The sequence below is a fragment of the Myodes glareolus genome, chromosome 17 (genome assembly GCF_982192425.1).
Source record: "Myodes glareolus chromosome 17, mMyoGla1.1, whole genome shotgun sequence".
In the NCBI taxonomy this organism is placed as follows: Eukaryota; Metazoa; Chordata; class Mammalia; order Rodentia; family Cricetidae; genus Myodes; species Myodes glareolus.
In genome coordinates, this window is record NC_142042.1 from 35,904,031 (window position 1) to 35,921,289 (window position 17,259).

The 17,259-nt window shown below is 41.6% G+C and overlaps 1 protein-coding gene and 1 pseudogene across 1 annotated transcript in view; both read left to right on the forward strand.

The window, feature by feature from the left end:
* The first annotated feature begins 619 nt into the window (after positions 1-619).
* The window catches only part of Abcd3 (ATP binding cassette subfamily D member 3), a 52,076-nt gene continuing 35,436 nt past the window's right edge, over positions 620-17,259 (forward strand). Inside the window, exons 1-2 of the mRNA XM_085677768.2 lie at positions 620-805; positions 14,086-14,122. Coding sequence (XP_085533894.1) covers positions 696-805; positions 14,086-14,122 — 147 coding nt within the window. The 5' untranslated portion in view covers positions 620-695. The remainder of the gene's footprint in view (positions 806-14,085; positions 14,123-17,259) is intronic.
* Positions 14,865-16,636, forward strand: LOC146891223 (CDGSH iron-sulfur domain-containing protein 1 pseudogene; annotated as a pseudogene).

Genomic DNA, 17,259 nt, shown 5'->3' on the forward strand with positions numbered 1-17,259 from the left:
CTGAGATTGTTTTTCTACTACATACTCTTTTTTAAAAAAATAGAACGATAGGCCCGTTCTTCTAAACTGATCTTACAGAACCCCAGGGATCATAACCCACGAAGGCTTGGAATAAGATATTTGATCTGTAGTCTTTCTGCCTGGGTCTCCCCTCACTCGTTAAGTGGCAAATGATGACCACGCCTCCAGTCTTGCTAGTACTCCGTGATGGGGACGGTCCTCTCCTTCCCCGGCTTCTTTAAGAGGGTGGCACCGACTCATGCAGGGGATGGCGAAGGGGCCGGGCTCGCTGAGTCGGCGGCGCAGGCCTGGCCCGCTCTCCCAGGTCTTGTGAAAGCCAGGGTGTGTGCACGCGGAGCTCACAAGACCTGGGCGGTGGGAGCCCGGGACCAGCGCCGAGGACACGCAGCCGGTACCCGCCGCGTGTCCAGCGACTCCGCAGGGGTCCGCGCGTGCGCAGAGCGTGCCCCGGGGGACCGACTTCCCCGCGCCCGCCCGCCCGCGCGCGCGCCCGCCGGCGAAGCCAAAGTCCGCGGGGGGCTCGGCGCGGCGGCGCGCGCCAGGGGGCGTTCCCGCGCGGCCGGCCCCGCCCTCGCTCGGCGCCGAGCTAGCCTCCCAGTCTCCCCCGCGCTTCCTGCACTGAGGCTGTCGCTGGCGCGTCCCCTGTCCCGCGGCTCGCTCGCCCTGCCGGTGCCATGGCGGCCTTCAGCAAGTACTTGACGGCGCGGAACTCCTCGCTGGCGGGGGCCGCCTTCCTGCTGCTCTGCCTGCTCCACAAGCGGCGCCGCGCGCTCGGCCAGCACGGGTGAGGCTCGCGGCCGCGCCGCCTTCCCGGGCCCGAGCGGGGGCTCCGGGCGCGCGCCTTGCCCTTTCCTCCCGGGCCCGAGCGGCGCGGGTGTCCGCGGAGCGAGGCCAGCGGTCCCCGAGCCCCGCGGCCCACGGCCCGGTGGCAGCCGCGCTGTCGCCGGACTGTGGGAGGGAGGAGGGCGCGCCGTGTCCCCGCGCCCCCTCGCCGCCTCCCTCCTGTATGCCAACTTTCTGGGTGCGTCCTGGTTTTGCCATCTCATCGCCACCGAGAGCGCTAAGGATTTGTTCGGTGGACGCTCTTGGCTATGACCCCAGGACCAGCTTTGGCTGGACTCCGGAGTAGTGGAGGTGCAAGTCTCCAGGGCGTTCCTAGGAGGGTGTTCTGGGGCCACTTGGCACAGTTTTCTTCCAGAGGGGTGCCCGGCTCTCCGAACTGGTCAGCGAACTCCCTGACATTTCTTTGGGAAAAGCTGAATTGGCTGCGTGGTGTGTGGAGGACAAAGTTTCCTCCCCCGGCTTTATAGGTGAAAGGTGAAAGTGTGTTTTAGGTGAAGATCACTTGTTAGTACCGTACTGCTTCCTGCCTGCAGAGAACGTTCAGTTTTACTTTGAACTTTTGGGAGATGAGGAAAGAAGAAGAGAATTGGGTTGTGGTGGTGGGATTACAGGCACAATTTTATTTCTTGTCGCCCAATGGATTTCAGCGAGTGATTGCAAAAAGGCGACTTTCTAAGCGTTCTTGCTAGTCTTTGGCTATTTAATATCCCATCTTAGAATAATGCTTCGCTGGGTTTTATCTCATCAATCCTCTGGGCAGGTACTATTGTCACCTGCTTTGGATTTGCTTGAACTATTTAGAATTTGGCCCAGAATGCTAGCGCAGAGTTCCTAGTACTCTTTCCATAAAGTAGTTTTTGTCCTTCTGTGTGTTTTGACTTGCCTGTTGCCTGCAGCATTGTGCTTTTTCTTCCTAAATCAGCTTTACAAAATAGTGACACACATCACCATCATACACTAACTATTCACATTTCTAAAAATTATTTTTTTGGGAAGAGAGGAGGAAAGGATTAAGTATTTTTTTCGCTAGATTGTGGCCTTTCCGAACTCCCATTTGCAATTAGAAGTTATTGGCTGTTTGGGGGATATGGCGATAGAAAATATTAAATGCTTTAAAGAACTTTTTTTTTTTTTTTTTTTTTTTTTTTTTTTTTTTTTTTTTTTTTTTTTTTTGCAGAGAAGCGTTTCCGTGCATAGAACAGACAGGTATTTTAGTAGGAAGGGAATTTGACTGCTAACCTCTCTGACTATTTCAACACAGTTCTCTTTACTAGATAACATACAGGGTAAGTGTCAGACTTGTAAGACTTGTGCAAGTAGAACACACCTGTGTAACCAGTGCCCAGATCAAGAAGCAGTGTGTTATCAGCACCCTTGAAATCCCTTCATGACCCTTTCCAGTCAACAGTCCCAGCCAACTCCACTGATTTATAATGTTGTAGATTATTGAGTGCAGGGAGTTTTAAACATAATCTAATGGGAAATAGTAGCAATAGTGGTGACACAGTGTAGTACAATTTCTTTTCCTAAATAATCGAAACTATTCATCTGCCATTCCAAAAATCTTTTTGAGAAATTTTGTGAACTTTCTGATGATGGAATTATGCAATTGGTAATTTAATGAACAAAATAGAGTTCATTGCTAATCTTTCATATTGGGGTAAGTAGTGAAATCTTTGTTTTAGGCATTAATGTTTTGAGGGATTTGAGCAGATAAATGTGAGACATAAACTCCTGAGATAAAATGATTGAACTTAACAAAAACCACTGACAATGACATGTATACCATTCACACACACACACACACATCATTCTTAGTGATATGTATATATATGATTTTATATGTATATTAGTATATAAATTAGATATTGTGTGCTTTCATGATTTTATGTTTGTCTTTCAGTCTCTACCTTTGGTTTCACAGTTTGGAGGTTATAACATTCTGTCCTTCTATTATACTAGCCTTTGCATGTGTTTGATAACAGCTAATTATTTTAATATCTAGTGCTTAACTAAGGGATCAGTGTTTCTAGTCCTTATTTTATCCATCTTGTGAATGAATAGTAGGTTTGTCTTAGAATATATATATTCTTTTGAAATTGGATAGGTAACAGAGCTAGTAAAACCACTTCAGGAGTTATGTTGCAACATTATTCTGAATATTATAGTGGATAAAATTCTGTTGTTTTAAAAATCTGTTAATATAATTTTATCATCTTATTAAGTCACACGTGCACACTTGCTCTTTTATTATGGAAATTTTTACATAATATACAGAGTAAGTAGAATAATAATCCCTATTAACTTTATTCATATTGTTTCATGCATATCTATTTTTTCCCTGCCCTTTTTATAGATTTTAAGGTAAAACGTATATTTATTAAAACACGCAATTCTTAGTTACACTTTTTTCAACCAAATAGACACATTTGTATTATATTCCTATCTTACAAATTAGAACATCTTCATATCCCCAGAAAGTTCCTTTGTATTCTTTCTAATTATTTCCTACCACTGTTTGCTAACTTTCCCCTACTTTGCTCTTCCTTAAACAATTGACCCCTTACAATTTGCCAAACAATTGGCAAAAGTCACTTAATCATCAAAAAGGAATTGCCTGTTTAGAATGTTGTATTTCTGTACTACATGATATAGGAGACAGATATGTGTAACATTTTAAAAAATGTCAGCCATCCGTCTTAAGGAGCTTATATTCTTGTTGGGGAAAATAGACTTACACATAAAATGTTAAAAGTGTCAGGTGACACAGTGGCGTATACAGCCACTGTACTATCCTGGCTTACCTGTGTTAATGATTTGGTCCTTGCTTTCGTTTTGTACTTATTCAGCCACGTACGATTAACTTGTAGTCTGATTATGATCTGTGCTCTCAACCACTTCTCCCACTGGGTTGGTTATTTTTCTTCACAAGTTGGCTCAGTAACAAACTTTGTGCTAGGTGTTTCCAGCTTTCCTAGCCCCAGGTAACAGAGCTGTCCTTTGCTTTTCTGACACTGTCCTGTTTCTCTTTGCTAGCACTCACTGCTTAGTTTTTGTTCTGGTCTCTTTCCTTGGCTTCTGCTTATACCAGACTCTGAATTTCCTGAGACTTTGGACTGAGTCATGCTTGTTTTTCCAATTTACTTAACTCTTATTTTTTGCTGCACTGGGGAGCGTACCTAGGCAAGTGAGCTAGGGAGACTTTGAGTCATATTTACATCCCTCATTTGTATATGTCCCAGGATAGACACTCAAGAAGTGTTATGGAGGGAATAAGTGATGCGGAACTGGGGAAGAACTTTGAAGAACAGTTGACAGGCGTTGGAGAAGGAAATAGAGATCTTATCTTCATAGAAGTCATGAGTGTGCCCAGAAGTCTGTAATATGATCTGAACAGTGGGAAATCAGTAGGCTAGTTCCAGTGCAGGGAATGGGACCAGTCTACGTTACCACAGTATTTTACTATGCTAAATAATTAAGCCATTAAAGCAGAAGAAAGCAATTTCCCTTCCTATCGGTGCTTGTGAAGTAAAGTTCAGATTTCTCATCCTAGGTTTCAGAGCTTTCCTCCGTCTAGTCTCATCTTACTTGGCTAATCTTGTTGTGGTCTCGCCTGCCAGTTGGTACTCTGGTCCAAATAGGCCAGTTTCTGCACTGTTCTCTGAGCAGGCTACCCTCATTTCTGCCCTTGGACCTTATCCCTGTGACCAGTCTTATCTGTGAGTTCTCTGTCTCCTTTGTTCTCCAGTTCTTTAGCATACTTAAAGAGCTAGAGAAGGGGCTGCTCTTGACGACCTCAGTGATGGTCACCCGGCTTTTGCATGATCACCTTGCATTCAGGTGCCTTGCCTGTTGTAGTCCTCTTCGCTGGCTGTTGTCTAGCTGGGTGTGTCAAGTACATCTTCATCTTGGTCCCTTTAAAGTCTTAGTCTGGAAGTGGTGGGGCACAACTTCCTCCCCAGATACTTCTGCAGAGTTCCAGGCAACCTGTATTCCTCTTACTCCCATCTTCTTTGCTTCCGCTGTGTTTTACATCTCACTCACTTGTCTTTTGAGGCTGTCTCATAACTATGTTGCTTTCTCTACACCAAGCAGATCCCCACAGTGCTATTTATAGAAGAGTTCTGTTAGAAAATTGGAATTAGTAGCCAAGGTTGTAGCTGACTGTAGTCAACATCTTAAGATTCTTTTCCTTAAATTATTTCTTGTGTTTTCCCACTGCTAGAAATTTCTTTGCTGTTTTCCCAGTCCGAGTCTTAGGGCCTGTTGCCAGGCCTTGGCTTTAGCACGAATGCGCTTCTGTCTCTAAGTCCTGGTAACTTTCCTGCAAACTTAATTTGTCCTTTCCTCATGTCTATCTGTCCTCTTTAAATCAAGCTACGGGCTGCCTTCATGTTTCTTCGTTTTACAAGTTCTTTGAGGGTTTTGCATAAGCATGAGCCATGTGAGGAACTGGATCTGAATGACATCTTTAGAATTAACCCTATGTGGCTTTCTAGACTAAAAGGAGATACTTAAGGAAAACTCATTAAGAAAAGGGGTATGTCAGCAACAGCAGCTGTGTACTGAACCCAGTTGGTGCAGTTCAGGCCAGAGCAGAGTTGTGAGAAGTGTGTCTGTGATCTGCTGGGGCCATTCGTGGGTAGAACTGTGCCTGGCATGGTGTACTCGGAAAATATTGTTCAGTGATTCTTACCTGTGAGATGCTGATTTCTTGGGTCTTACTGTTCTTCGGTATATCATAAGCGTAGGAAAGTAAGAAATTGTAATAGAATCATATATTTTCATCATTACAGACCAAGAGTTGGAGGAAGCAGACTGACCTGAGATTAGCAGGTAGATAGAAAATCAACTTCTTAAAGGATGCTGAGGTTTTAGCTTATTACTAGATGATCAAGGGGTTCTCTTCTTGAGAATTGAGAGGTATGAGCCAACTCTGAACCTTAACATGTGAGAACATAGTGATCAAGGAAGACATTGACACTGATCTCTGACTCTCACATGCATGAGCATTCTCACTGCACCCACACACAAACACATGCATGCGTATCCCACACATGCGGAATGAAAAAGCTAGACCATTGAAAGAGAACCATGCAATATAACATCTCAGTACTGCTTCTGTAGTTCAATCCCAATCCTTTTAAGAGCATCCCTCATAAAATAAACCTCTAGTAATAATATATTTAGAGTACTATTCTCTGTTTACCTGTGAATACAATTACATTGCATTAAGAAATAGATTTAAGGTATTTTCAACTGTAGGGTTCCTTTAAATTTTTCTATTAGTAATGCCCAAGATAGGCTGTTTAGTAGAGAGCTGGAGGTGGGGGAAGCCAATGTAGGATAACAGTAGCATTCAGTTTTGTGGTTAACATGGGTTCAACAATAGCTAGCTCCCCCTTGGAGAAAGTGGGATCAGTATGGCAAGAAATAGAACATTTACTCAGCACAGTCTATTGAATGTTTGTTGTTTCTCAGTATGTTAGTGAGATTAGCACGTTGACTATGGAACTACAAATAATAATTTAAAAATCCATACGGCCTAAGAATTTCTAGACCTGTGTTAGGGATGTAATCTTTCAGGAAAGAACATGAAATTAGAAAGATTTAACTAATATGCGTATTACATGGATAGATTTTGCCTTTGAGCTCAGCCTTAATCTCTTTTGCTCAGGGGTCAAAGGTATTCCAAGTAGGGAGAACAGCTTGAGCAAAGACATTGAGAAAGGTCAGCAGGAACATGAAGCTGGAGATAGTATCATAAGTGTCTTTATTGATGTTTGTTGATTTCACATTATATTTTAGACTTATTTTGTATTTATTGTTTACACCAGTTGTTTCAGATAATCTTATATTTTCATTTTGTGACTGAGGAATCAACGAGCTTTAGAAGCATAGGTTGCGGGAGGTGGTTCAACGGTTAAGAGCATTTACTGCTCTTGCAGAGGAGCCTGGTTTGCTTCTCAGAATCCACATACTAGTTCACAACCATCTTTAGCTCCTGCTCCAGCTCCAGGGGATCTGCTGCCTTCTGACCTTGTTGGGCACCAGCCACTCATGTGGTACACATATATACATGCGGGCAAAACACTCATACACATTAAAAACACAAATCTACAAACAGTTAAGGTTGAATTAATTATGTGTATTGTAAAGAATAAAGCTTTTTTACTCATTCTTTTAAATGAACTATGATTAAAAAAACAGTCAAGACTTATTCATGGGCTGAAAAAGGGTGTCATATTAAATACAAAGCAAAGTTAATTATTAAATTTATTTTACTGTTAAAATATAATGTTGAATTACTTGATTTTCTCTTATGTATATGTTTATCTGGTGTGTGCATGTGTGTCTGTGTGGAGAGAGAGAGGGAGGGAGAGACAGAATGTTACATAGGAGTGAGTGTGTGTGTGTGTGTTGTGGGGGGCCTGAAGTTGATGTCAGGGATCTTCCTCCACCACTCTGAGTCACGGTCTCAGTGGGGGTGGGGGGAGATTTGAGCTTGCTCTATGAGAGAGCGAGAGCGAGAGAGAGAGAGAGAGATTGAGTTTGATCTTGCTCTATCACTCTTTGACCTTACTCCTTACTCCTTGAGTCATGGTCTCTAAATCAGAGAGGAAGGGAGGGAAGGAGGGAGGGAGGGAGGGAGAGAGGGAGGGAGGGAGTGATCTTCCTCCATCACTCTTGACCCTGCTCTTGATTGAGAGTCAGAGTCTCTCAATCAAACCCAGAGCTCACTGATGTGGCTTCTCTCTCTAGTCTTGCTAGCCAGCTCGTTCCTGATATCTCCTGTCTCTGCCACACCCAGTGGGCATTTATTTTGGGTTCTGGGGATCTAAACACCAGTTTTCTTGCTTGGCTTTGATCCACTGGAATCAGAATCATGGTCTTCAAACGGTCAGGGTGAAAGGAGGGAGAAGAAAGGAAGCCAACAGATCACTGAGAAGAGTAGCAACAAGAAAGGTCAACTATTGATAGACATGTGCTGAAAGAGGTCTTTGTACTTTAATAAGGGAGAGTAAAATTTTTAATTAACTACTAATTTAGGGACAGCGAGATAGCTTAGTCCGTAAAAGTGCTTGAGTTCAGTCCTCAGAACCCACACTGGAAGGAGAGGACCAACTCTAAAGTTGTTCTCTGACCTCCACACATGGCATGAGTGTGCCTGCTATAGACATAAAACAAAGTTTTTTTTAAAAAAGAAATACTAATTTAAAATTAAGGAAATATGTATAAAATGAAGTTAAAAACTGAGAACTGACATTTCATAAGCTTTAAGAAAGACCTTACACTACACTACAGGCTTATAGGGTAGCAGGAATAGTACTTGCCTTGGAAGAAGTTGCAATCTAGCTGGAGTAAAATACTGATAGAACTGTAAAATTAGACACGTTAGACCCAAGCAGAGTGCTCTGAAATACGGAGTCTTTATTCCAGAAACATGCAAAATCTAAACTGAGGCTTAAAACTGAGCAGGACTTAGTGTGAAGGTGATTTAAAGGTGAGTAATAACCATGAGCACCATGAACAAAACAATCTATTTCATAAGAAGGTGGAGTACACTGAGGAAAAACCAGCTTTTCCTAGTGTGATAACAAAAAAGATATTCATTTTAGAGACATGTGTTCAGATTCTGGCTATATGCAGGTACAGCTTTGGAGGGAATTCCTGGGTCAGAATCCCAGTGACATCATGTGTTGGCTGTGGGACTTTGGGCAACTTAAATAATCGCTTTGTACTTTGTTTTCCTGCCTACAAAAATGGAAATAATGCCACCGTCATGAGCTAAAATACATATAGTGCTTATAACAGACACAAACACATGTGAAGGTGCAGAGGTTAGTGGCTGTGTAAGGAAGAACTGGTAGTTGTGTTCAGGAGTGGGGGCAATACTTGAGAAAAATCTCACCTTCAGTGAGAACGTACTAGAGTATATAAAGTGATTATCCTAAGTCAGACATAATAAATGCCTAACAAAGGCAGGAGCTATGTAAATAGGAAGAAAAACCAGGAAAATTATTAGAAATGACAGCAGAAGCAGATTAGAGTTGAGAATTAACTCAGTATGGAAATGAGAGGGAGAAAGGGGCACAAACTCAGAGAAATATTTAAGAAAGGGAAGTGTTAGAAACCATTAGCTCCCAACTCATGCCCAGCAAAATGAAATTTTTTTGTTCTCAGAGTCAGTGTGTCCCTGAGAAGGGTGGAGGGAGCGATTCCTTAACCACAATAAAGAATAACAGTAAGCATTATTAAGAGTGTAGAAAAATACTTCTTTAAAATGAGATAAAACAGCTTAATTACTCTGGCAAGTGCTAGGCGGTGGGAGGAAGGGAATGTGGAGGTTACAGTGGTTTGTCGAGCTTTATTCTGAAACGGTGCTTTTTAAAAACAGTCATGCCCTGTGTGTCTCAAGAAAACTGATGTCTTTGTCTGTACAGGTGTCTTGTTGAAAGAAGTTACTCACTCATTCACTTGTTCCCAACAACTTGCTGCCTTGGCTCTGGCACGTTTCCTGGTTTTCCCAGGGTTTGCCACTTTCACATCTGGTCACTTTGATTCTTTTTCTTTTCTTCTTAGGCAGGTTCCAAAAGTCTTAGTCTGAAACTAAATTTAAAGGAGAAAAGAAAATATAAGTTTCAAAAGTATCTACCATGTGTCAGACATAGTGTTGGGCCTCAGTGGTTTGGAGATGAGCGAGATGGGCCCTGTTCTTGTGTTGATGAGCAGCAATTACCGATTGTGAATGGGGGCAGCAGATGCCTGATATTCTCTGTTGGAGGGGAAAAAAATGGACGAAGAAGACTTCTAAGATAGAATTGCTGGACAGTTTGTTATCCTGATTGGTGCAGTTTAAGACTGAAGGGAGGTATAATTAATCACTTTGTCGTGAGCACAGTAGGTGTGAGGAAGGACCAGTCTGACCTTCATTTCAAGAAGTGAAGCCTCTGATGGTCATGAGTGGGCATGTGGGTACCAGGTCCTCCCGAGACCAGCAAGTACTCTTAACAGCTGAGCCTTGCTTCCGGCCCTGATTTGTTTTTTGAAATAGGTACTCATTGCATAGCCCAGGTTGGCCTGGAACCCCTAGTCTTCTTGCCTCATCCTGGGATTATAGGTGTGTGCTGACTCTTGCCTAAGAGGACTCCTTTTCAGCCGCAGCAGTAACGTGTAAAGACACTGCAGTGTGGGAGCATGTGAAGTTAGCTCTGTTGAGTTGGAGCTGGTCAGATCCTTGTAATTTCACAGTACTGATGTCAGAGCGCCTTCAGCATGTAGAGTCTGTGCACAGTGCCCGATGAGCCTGACTGGGGGAAGCCGGGCCCTGAGCTGCTTCAGTTCATGCTGTAGAATTTGGACTTTGTTCTGAAAGCTCTGTTTAAAGTTTTGATTACAAGCTATACATTCTTATGGTGTGAAATTAAAAAAAAAAAAACTACTGATAGGAGTGAGAACAACCTGGTTTTGTCAGGTTTTCGTAGTGACACGTTACATGTAGCAAGTGCCTGCTTCCTGCTCAGTTACTTAAAACTTGAGCTTACCCGTTCCTTGGGAATTTCCTTTGAAAGTGTTTTGGGCGAAGTGCTTTTTCTTGGGATGGGCAGGAGATAGTGTTGGACAAGAGTTTCCCAGCTTTTCAATCCATTTACTTTTTCCCTTCTTCATTCCCCTCCTGATTAGGTGATGGATTTTGGAAGGCTATGTTTTTCTAGGAAGTTAGTCCTTCCATCCAAGTTTTTGAGTAACTTTATAAGAAATCCAGAGACAAGCTTCCTGTTTTTTTTTTAAATATTTATTTATTATGTATACAATATTCTGTGTGTTTACAGGGTATAAGTGGGCACCAGACCTCTTACAGATGGTTGTGAGCCACCATGTGGTTGCTGGGAATTGAACTCAAGACCTTTGGAAGAGCAGGCAATGCTCTTAACCGCTGAGCCATCTCTCCAGCCCAAGCTTCCTGTTTTAAATTTTTTTTTTCTCTTGTGCTTTTGTATTTCTCTTATTTTCTTAATTTTGAGAGAGGCACTATTTACCCCTGGCTGGCCTCCTGGTCCTGCTGCAGTCTCCATGGTCTTGGGATTAAAAGACAAGCACAGCCTTATGTGGTCTGTATTCCTGCTTTTGGTATTGGTCTACCTGTGCTTTATTTTCTAAAGAACTAACTTATGGATTTTTATGGCTTAAGGTTGACTGTTTTTTTTCTGTGCATTGTGTGTTTGGGCCAACTGAGGGTATTGTATGTGTTTCAAGCTGAGAGTGCTGTGGGGACTTAGAGGAGGAAAGCTGATTGGTGGAGGACGGGAGAGTACAGAAAATGGGAGAGCCGATTGGTGGAGGACGGGAGAGTACAGAAAATGGGAGAGCCGATTGGTGGAGGACGGGAGAGTACAGAAAAGGGGAGAGCCAACTGGCAGTGGACATGATAGAGAGAGGCACCAGATCTGTTTGGCGGTTGACTTGAGAGTTCAGACATGGGGAGACCTGATTGGCTGTGAACGTGATAGATAGTACAGGCCCGGGGAGAGTCTGTTGGGCAGTGAAACCAGAGTACAGGTACTATTTCAAGATCCTAATTACATTTCCTTGGTTAAATACCAATAAGTAGAATTGCTAGATCAGATGATAATAATTCTTTTTTAATTTTTTGTGGAATCTGTGTTTTCTTTTTAATTACCTTATTTACATTCTTGCTAGCTATGTAAGAGTTATCTCTTCTGTACATCTTTACCGTCATTGTTATCATTTGTTTTTTTTGGTAATAGCGATCCTACTAGGTATTAAGTGTATCTCATTGTAACCCAAAACAGTATTTTATTTATTTATTCATTTTTATTTATGTGTATGTGCCTATGTGAGTTCATGTGTACCATGTCTGTGTAGGTAAATGGGGAGGGCAGAGGACATCAGATTCCCTGGAAGAGGAGTTGTAGGTTGTTGTGAGCCGGGATGAGGGCTCTGAGAAGTGAACCTGGGCCCTCTCAAAGCAGTAAATGCTTTCAATTGCTGAGCCATTGAAACAGTTCTATAGTTTGCAGTGTGTTTTAAGCAACCCTCTAATACACTTAAGAACAATAATACCCTTAGGTGCTGCTTTTTTTAAAAAAAACAAATTATGTATTTTTATTTTTTATGTGTACATGTTTTACTTGCATGTATATAAGTGCACTTCATATGTGCTTTGTGCCTGTGGAAATTGGAAGAGGGGCACCAGATCCCCTGGAATTGGAGTTACAGTTTTGAGCCACCATGTGGTTGTTGGGAACTAATTGTGGGTCCTCTTCAGGAGTAGCCACTGCTCTTAACCGCTGATCTAATTCTCCAGCCCCAACTCAAGCACTTTTAAAAATGAAACATCCTTTCACTTATTAGGTTTGCCTTTCTAGCTTTGCTTGGTCCTGTGTATCTTAATGCTGAAAATGAAGTCTACAGATTGTTTGAGCTTAATGAGGCATTGGCAGTAGAACGTTAAGTATATGTGGTCCTTGCAAGAGACTTGATGTGCAGCAAAGATTCCCCTTTAAAGTGTGACTTACTGACTACCTCTGAGGAATGTATAAGCCAGGCAGCCCCCTCTGCCCATGCTTTAGAGTCTACTTCGAGCACACAGACCTCCAGGTCATGACTTAACAAGAGTAGCATACATTTGGGTAAGCCTGAGCAAAGCCGAGGCATAAAGACATTTCAGTTCATCACAGAGCGTACTGAGAGTATGACAGTACTTACTGAGAGCATGTCTTAGTGCATTCTCTACTGCTGTGATAAAACATTATGACCAAGAGAACTTATAGAAGAGTATATTTGGGCTTACTGTTCCACAGGTGAATATGGCAGCAAGTGGCAGGTGTGGTGGCAGAAGTAGGGAGCTGAGAGCTTACACTTAGAATGACAAGCATGAAACAGAGAATGAATTGCTGGCAGGGTGAGGCCTTACGTTCTCAAAGCCTGCCCCCAGTACATACTTTCTCCAACAAGGTTACCTTTTCAAATAGTGCCATAGTTGGGGACCAAGTGTTCAAATGCCCTTAACTATAGGGGACATTTCTCATTCAAATTACCACAGAGCATCTCTTGGACTGGCTGAAATTTTCCTGGGTCTGTTTCAGTTCTCCCTAAACTTGCTTTCCCCCTTCTGTTCACTGATACAGATTTCATATTCCAGATACACTATAGCCTCATCTTCAGGAAGCTAACCTTCATTAATGTCTCTTCTCCTCAGACTTCTGTTTATATAACAAACAGGATTTAAAACATGCTCCGCGTTTCATTGAAGAAGCACAAGGATAAGTGTTCTAACAGGTTGTAAGCCAGGTTACCGATACTGTGTAAACACAGATTAGTGATCAGATTGTGATCATGAACGACTCTTTCCAGGTCACTCTCCTCACTGGTAAAATGAGTAGGACAGATTCTTTTCTTGAGATGTCTAGTTTAGATTTGGTTATTCATGTGTTTGAGGGTGTGGATTTGGAGCAGCGTGTGGGAGGACACAGGCGGAAGGTTTTTCTAGTATGACTAATCTCAATTGTCAGCATGACAGGGAGAGAACTGCACAGAATATAGAGTCCGGACCTATCTATGCGAGCGTTTCTAGAGGAGAGTCACTAGAGGGTGGGCCAGTCCTGGGTGTAAGAAGCACTATCTAATAGCCTGGGAGCTTAGATGGGGTACAGGGATAAAAGGAAGCTCAGTCACAGGCCCTCTCAGACCAAGCTTTGATTCAAGAATGGGGAGGTAAATTGTCACCATTCCGTGGGAAGATTTATAGGAAAAAGTATGCATGATGTGTGGGAATTTACACACATAAGCACACAGACACAGAGCATTTGTTCATAATACTAGTAAGCTAGCATTTAGTGGTCACTTTCTCTAACCAATACTTAATACAAATGAAACATGTCTGCCCTGAAATTATCTGAAATAATCAAGCTCTTTGAGCAGCCTGAGCTGCTGCATGTAGTAGAGTCTATGTGTCAGATGTCCAAACCTGGAAACTGTGAGATCTGAAACACTTCTAGGCCCAAGCATTTCATGCAGCAGACACTCAACCTGTAAAGAGACAACTGATCTATTATTAATGAACTTCACCTCTCTAGGTTAAGAATAAAAAGAAAACAACCATCTGGAGAATTTGATATATTTTTGACATCTTAGAATAATTTTAATTATGGAAGCGTATACGAAGTAAAGTAAAGCTCTTTTATTTTTTCTTTGCAGTAAGAAAAGTGGAAAACCACCATTACGAAACAATGAGGTAAGAATTTTAAGTCTACTTTTGGGGATGGTTTGCATTATTTAGTTAATTTTGTTGAATAGTTTTGAATTAGGATTAAGTCAGAATTTTAGAATGCAGTTTTAAAAATAATCACTTCCAACCTTGAGGATATAAGAACTATAGGACTTCTCTTTAAAGAGTCCCTCCTAGTGTCTTCCAGAAGCGCTCCTAGCATCTGTTCATGGAAGCACTCTTGTAAGGAGGCAGTTGTGACTATTACTAGATTTATTTTGACTATTATTTTTATTATGACTATTATTAGATGATGAGATTCACTGCCCATGTAGCTTTCGTTTTCTTCTTTTTATTGAGACAGGATCTCACTATCTGTATAGTCTTGGATGGCCTTAAACCCTTTATTCTCCTATGTCAGCCTCCTTAGTGTAGGATTTAGCATATGTGTAACACTATGATGAGAAACTTTTTCTTCAAATATTTATAACATCATTTTTATCTTTTTAAAATTTTGGATACTTGCTTCTGGACTTATCCTGGAATTTCCTTAGACATGCTTAAAATAGAATATAATTACCCAAAGGAGGTTTAACTAGCATTAAATACATCAACACTGTTAAATTACTTTGTGCAAATACCATATTGCTAATATTCAGCCCAACATTAATATTATTTATTTATAACTTTTTCACATTAAGTTATTGGCAAATTATAATTATAATCTGTAGGTATCTTTTGATGATCTCTCTGATAACAAATCCTCTATTTCTGTATTTACCAACTGAATTTCTTTTACAATTTTTTTCTTTGTGTGTTTTTTAAGACAGAATTTCTTTGTAACTTTGGAACGTGTCCTGCAACTCTCTCCATAGACCAGGCTGACCTTGAACTCACAGAGACCCGACTGCTTCTGCCTCCCAAGTACTGGGATTAAAGATGTGTTCCACCACTGCCTGGCAACCAATTGATTTTTTTAAATAGTACCTTTATACTCCTTATTTTAATAGTCATCACTTAAGTGTGCAAGTCAGTTATTAGTATATTCATCACAGAGTTGAATGGTTGTTACCACTCTCTTAAAATTATTGGTGGTACCAAGTGGGTCCTGAGGGTGTGTCTTTCCCATATGGGTCTCTACAGTCCCCATTTCCTGTCTGAGTGGTTCTGCCACATCTTCCTGCCGCCCACACCATGTTCCTCAGCTCCAACTCAGCTGTGCCAGTTGATTGCAGCCACTACATTTGCTGTGGAAACAGTTATCCTTGGTTACCTGACTTCAAAAAGTTTTACATTAAAGACCATCACACCAAAGCTATGGTGCACCTTCAGATCTAGAAAGACAACCCCAGGTTGTGCATGCCTTGGAGATAAGCCATGTAGTGATGCCACTGGAGGTCCAAAAAGTCCCCTTTCTGTCATGGGCTCACATAAAACATAATGAAGAAACTGGAGACAACATGGGACCTCTGATCATCAAGAAAACAGAAACTTAATGGAGTCCTGATGCTGCATTGCACTGTGTTGTAATGTCACCTGATCATTTAATTAGACTGGCACCTATTCTGTCTGGTTGGCCTCCCCAGATTCTAGATGTAGTACCGTGCAAATAGCAGCTTTCATATTCATGGCATCAGCCTTGCTATTGAAGCATCATGGTTGAACATTTGTTGAAAGAAGAAGAAAAGAGAGCTGAACTAACCTCATAGTATATGAGTTATTTTGGTCTTGTAAGGATCCATTCTTTTAAAATAGTTCTCTTAGAATATAGTTGTATCTCGAGGTTAACCTAGTAAATTATTTTCAAAATCATGTCCATGTCCATTGTATTTGTAAGTTTTAAAAAATCACCTTTAAATATTGCTTAGTTAACCTGCAAAGTAAAAAGAATGTGATGAAGTTTCTGTGATTTATTATAGCATAGGAGAAACATGCTATGACCTTGATTGTCCTTGTGGTGGGATGATGACGGGAGTTCAGCTTGTGTGTTTTAAGGTTTGCAGTCAGAATGAACTGAATGCTATTCTCCTTAAAGCCAGGCAGATCAACATAACAGTAGGAGCAACAATTTAAAAACAATTCTTTTTGTTAACTCCCACCCATAAGTCTCATGCTTAGTAGCATCCACTCCTTGTTCCCATCTCCTCCCAACCCTTAGCAACCACTGATCTTCTGTTTGCCTATTGGTCTGCCTGCTTTGGGGGTATTTTATATTAATAGAATCATGCAGTATGTGTGATCCTTTAGGCCTTTCACTAGCATGATGTTTTCAAGGTTTCTTGCTGTTGTTACTGTATCCGTATTTCATTCCTTTTTATGCTGAATAGTATTCTGTTGTATAGGTGTACCACCAGGTGAGGGACTTTTACATTGTTAACATAAGCGTAAACGCTCATGAGTAATGCAGCTGTGGACATGCATGTACCAGTTTTGAGGTGGATATATGTTTTTATTTCTCTTGCATGATCTGTAACTTAGTGTGGAATTTAGGATTATATAGTAACTCAGTTGACACTTTTTTTTTCTCAAATAAATGGTATTTATCCCTGTGTCAGTTTATTGGCTTTAACTGTCTGTACTATCAGTATAGTTTTGAATGTAATTCTTATACCTAGTATGTTAGTACAGGCTATTACATACAAGTTTCATATGCCTTCTTTTTCTTACTTAAAATTATTGCTAGAATTGACTAAGCACCAAAGTGATTATTATTACACTCTGACATCCCCACCCTTTCTCTCTATCTCAGTTTGTCTCTCTGTTCACTGTGATGGTATCTAATTATAACAGAACTTGCAATTCTCCACTAAGGTCACTCTTTGCTCCATGCCTCCCCCCCCCCTCCTTCTTTTGAGATAGTCTTACTTTGTAGCCTTGGCTGGCCTTTAACTTGCGATGTAGACCAGGCTGCCTTGAATTTGTAGAGTTCTCTCTGCTTCTGCCTCCTGAGTATTGGGGTTGGAGGCAGGTGCCACTATTCTTGACTTACTACAAAGGTTCTAAGAGAAGGATGAGGTAGGACAACAGCTTGAGGGGAATGGTTCTTTTTCCACACATGGGTCCTGCTGAGGCTGTCCCTAAACTCGGGATCCTCCTCCTTGGTCTTCAGAGTGTCGGGATCACAGGTGTGCCTCCTCGTGCTCGGTGTAAGGTCTACTCGATTT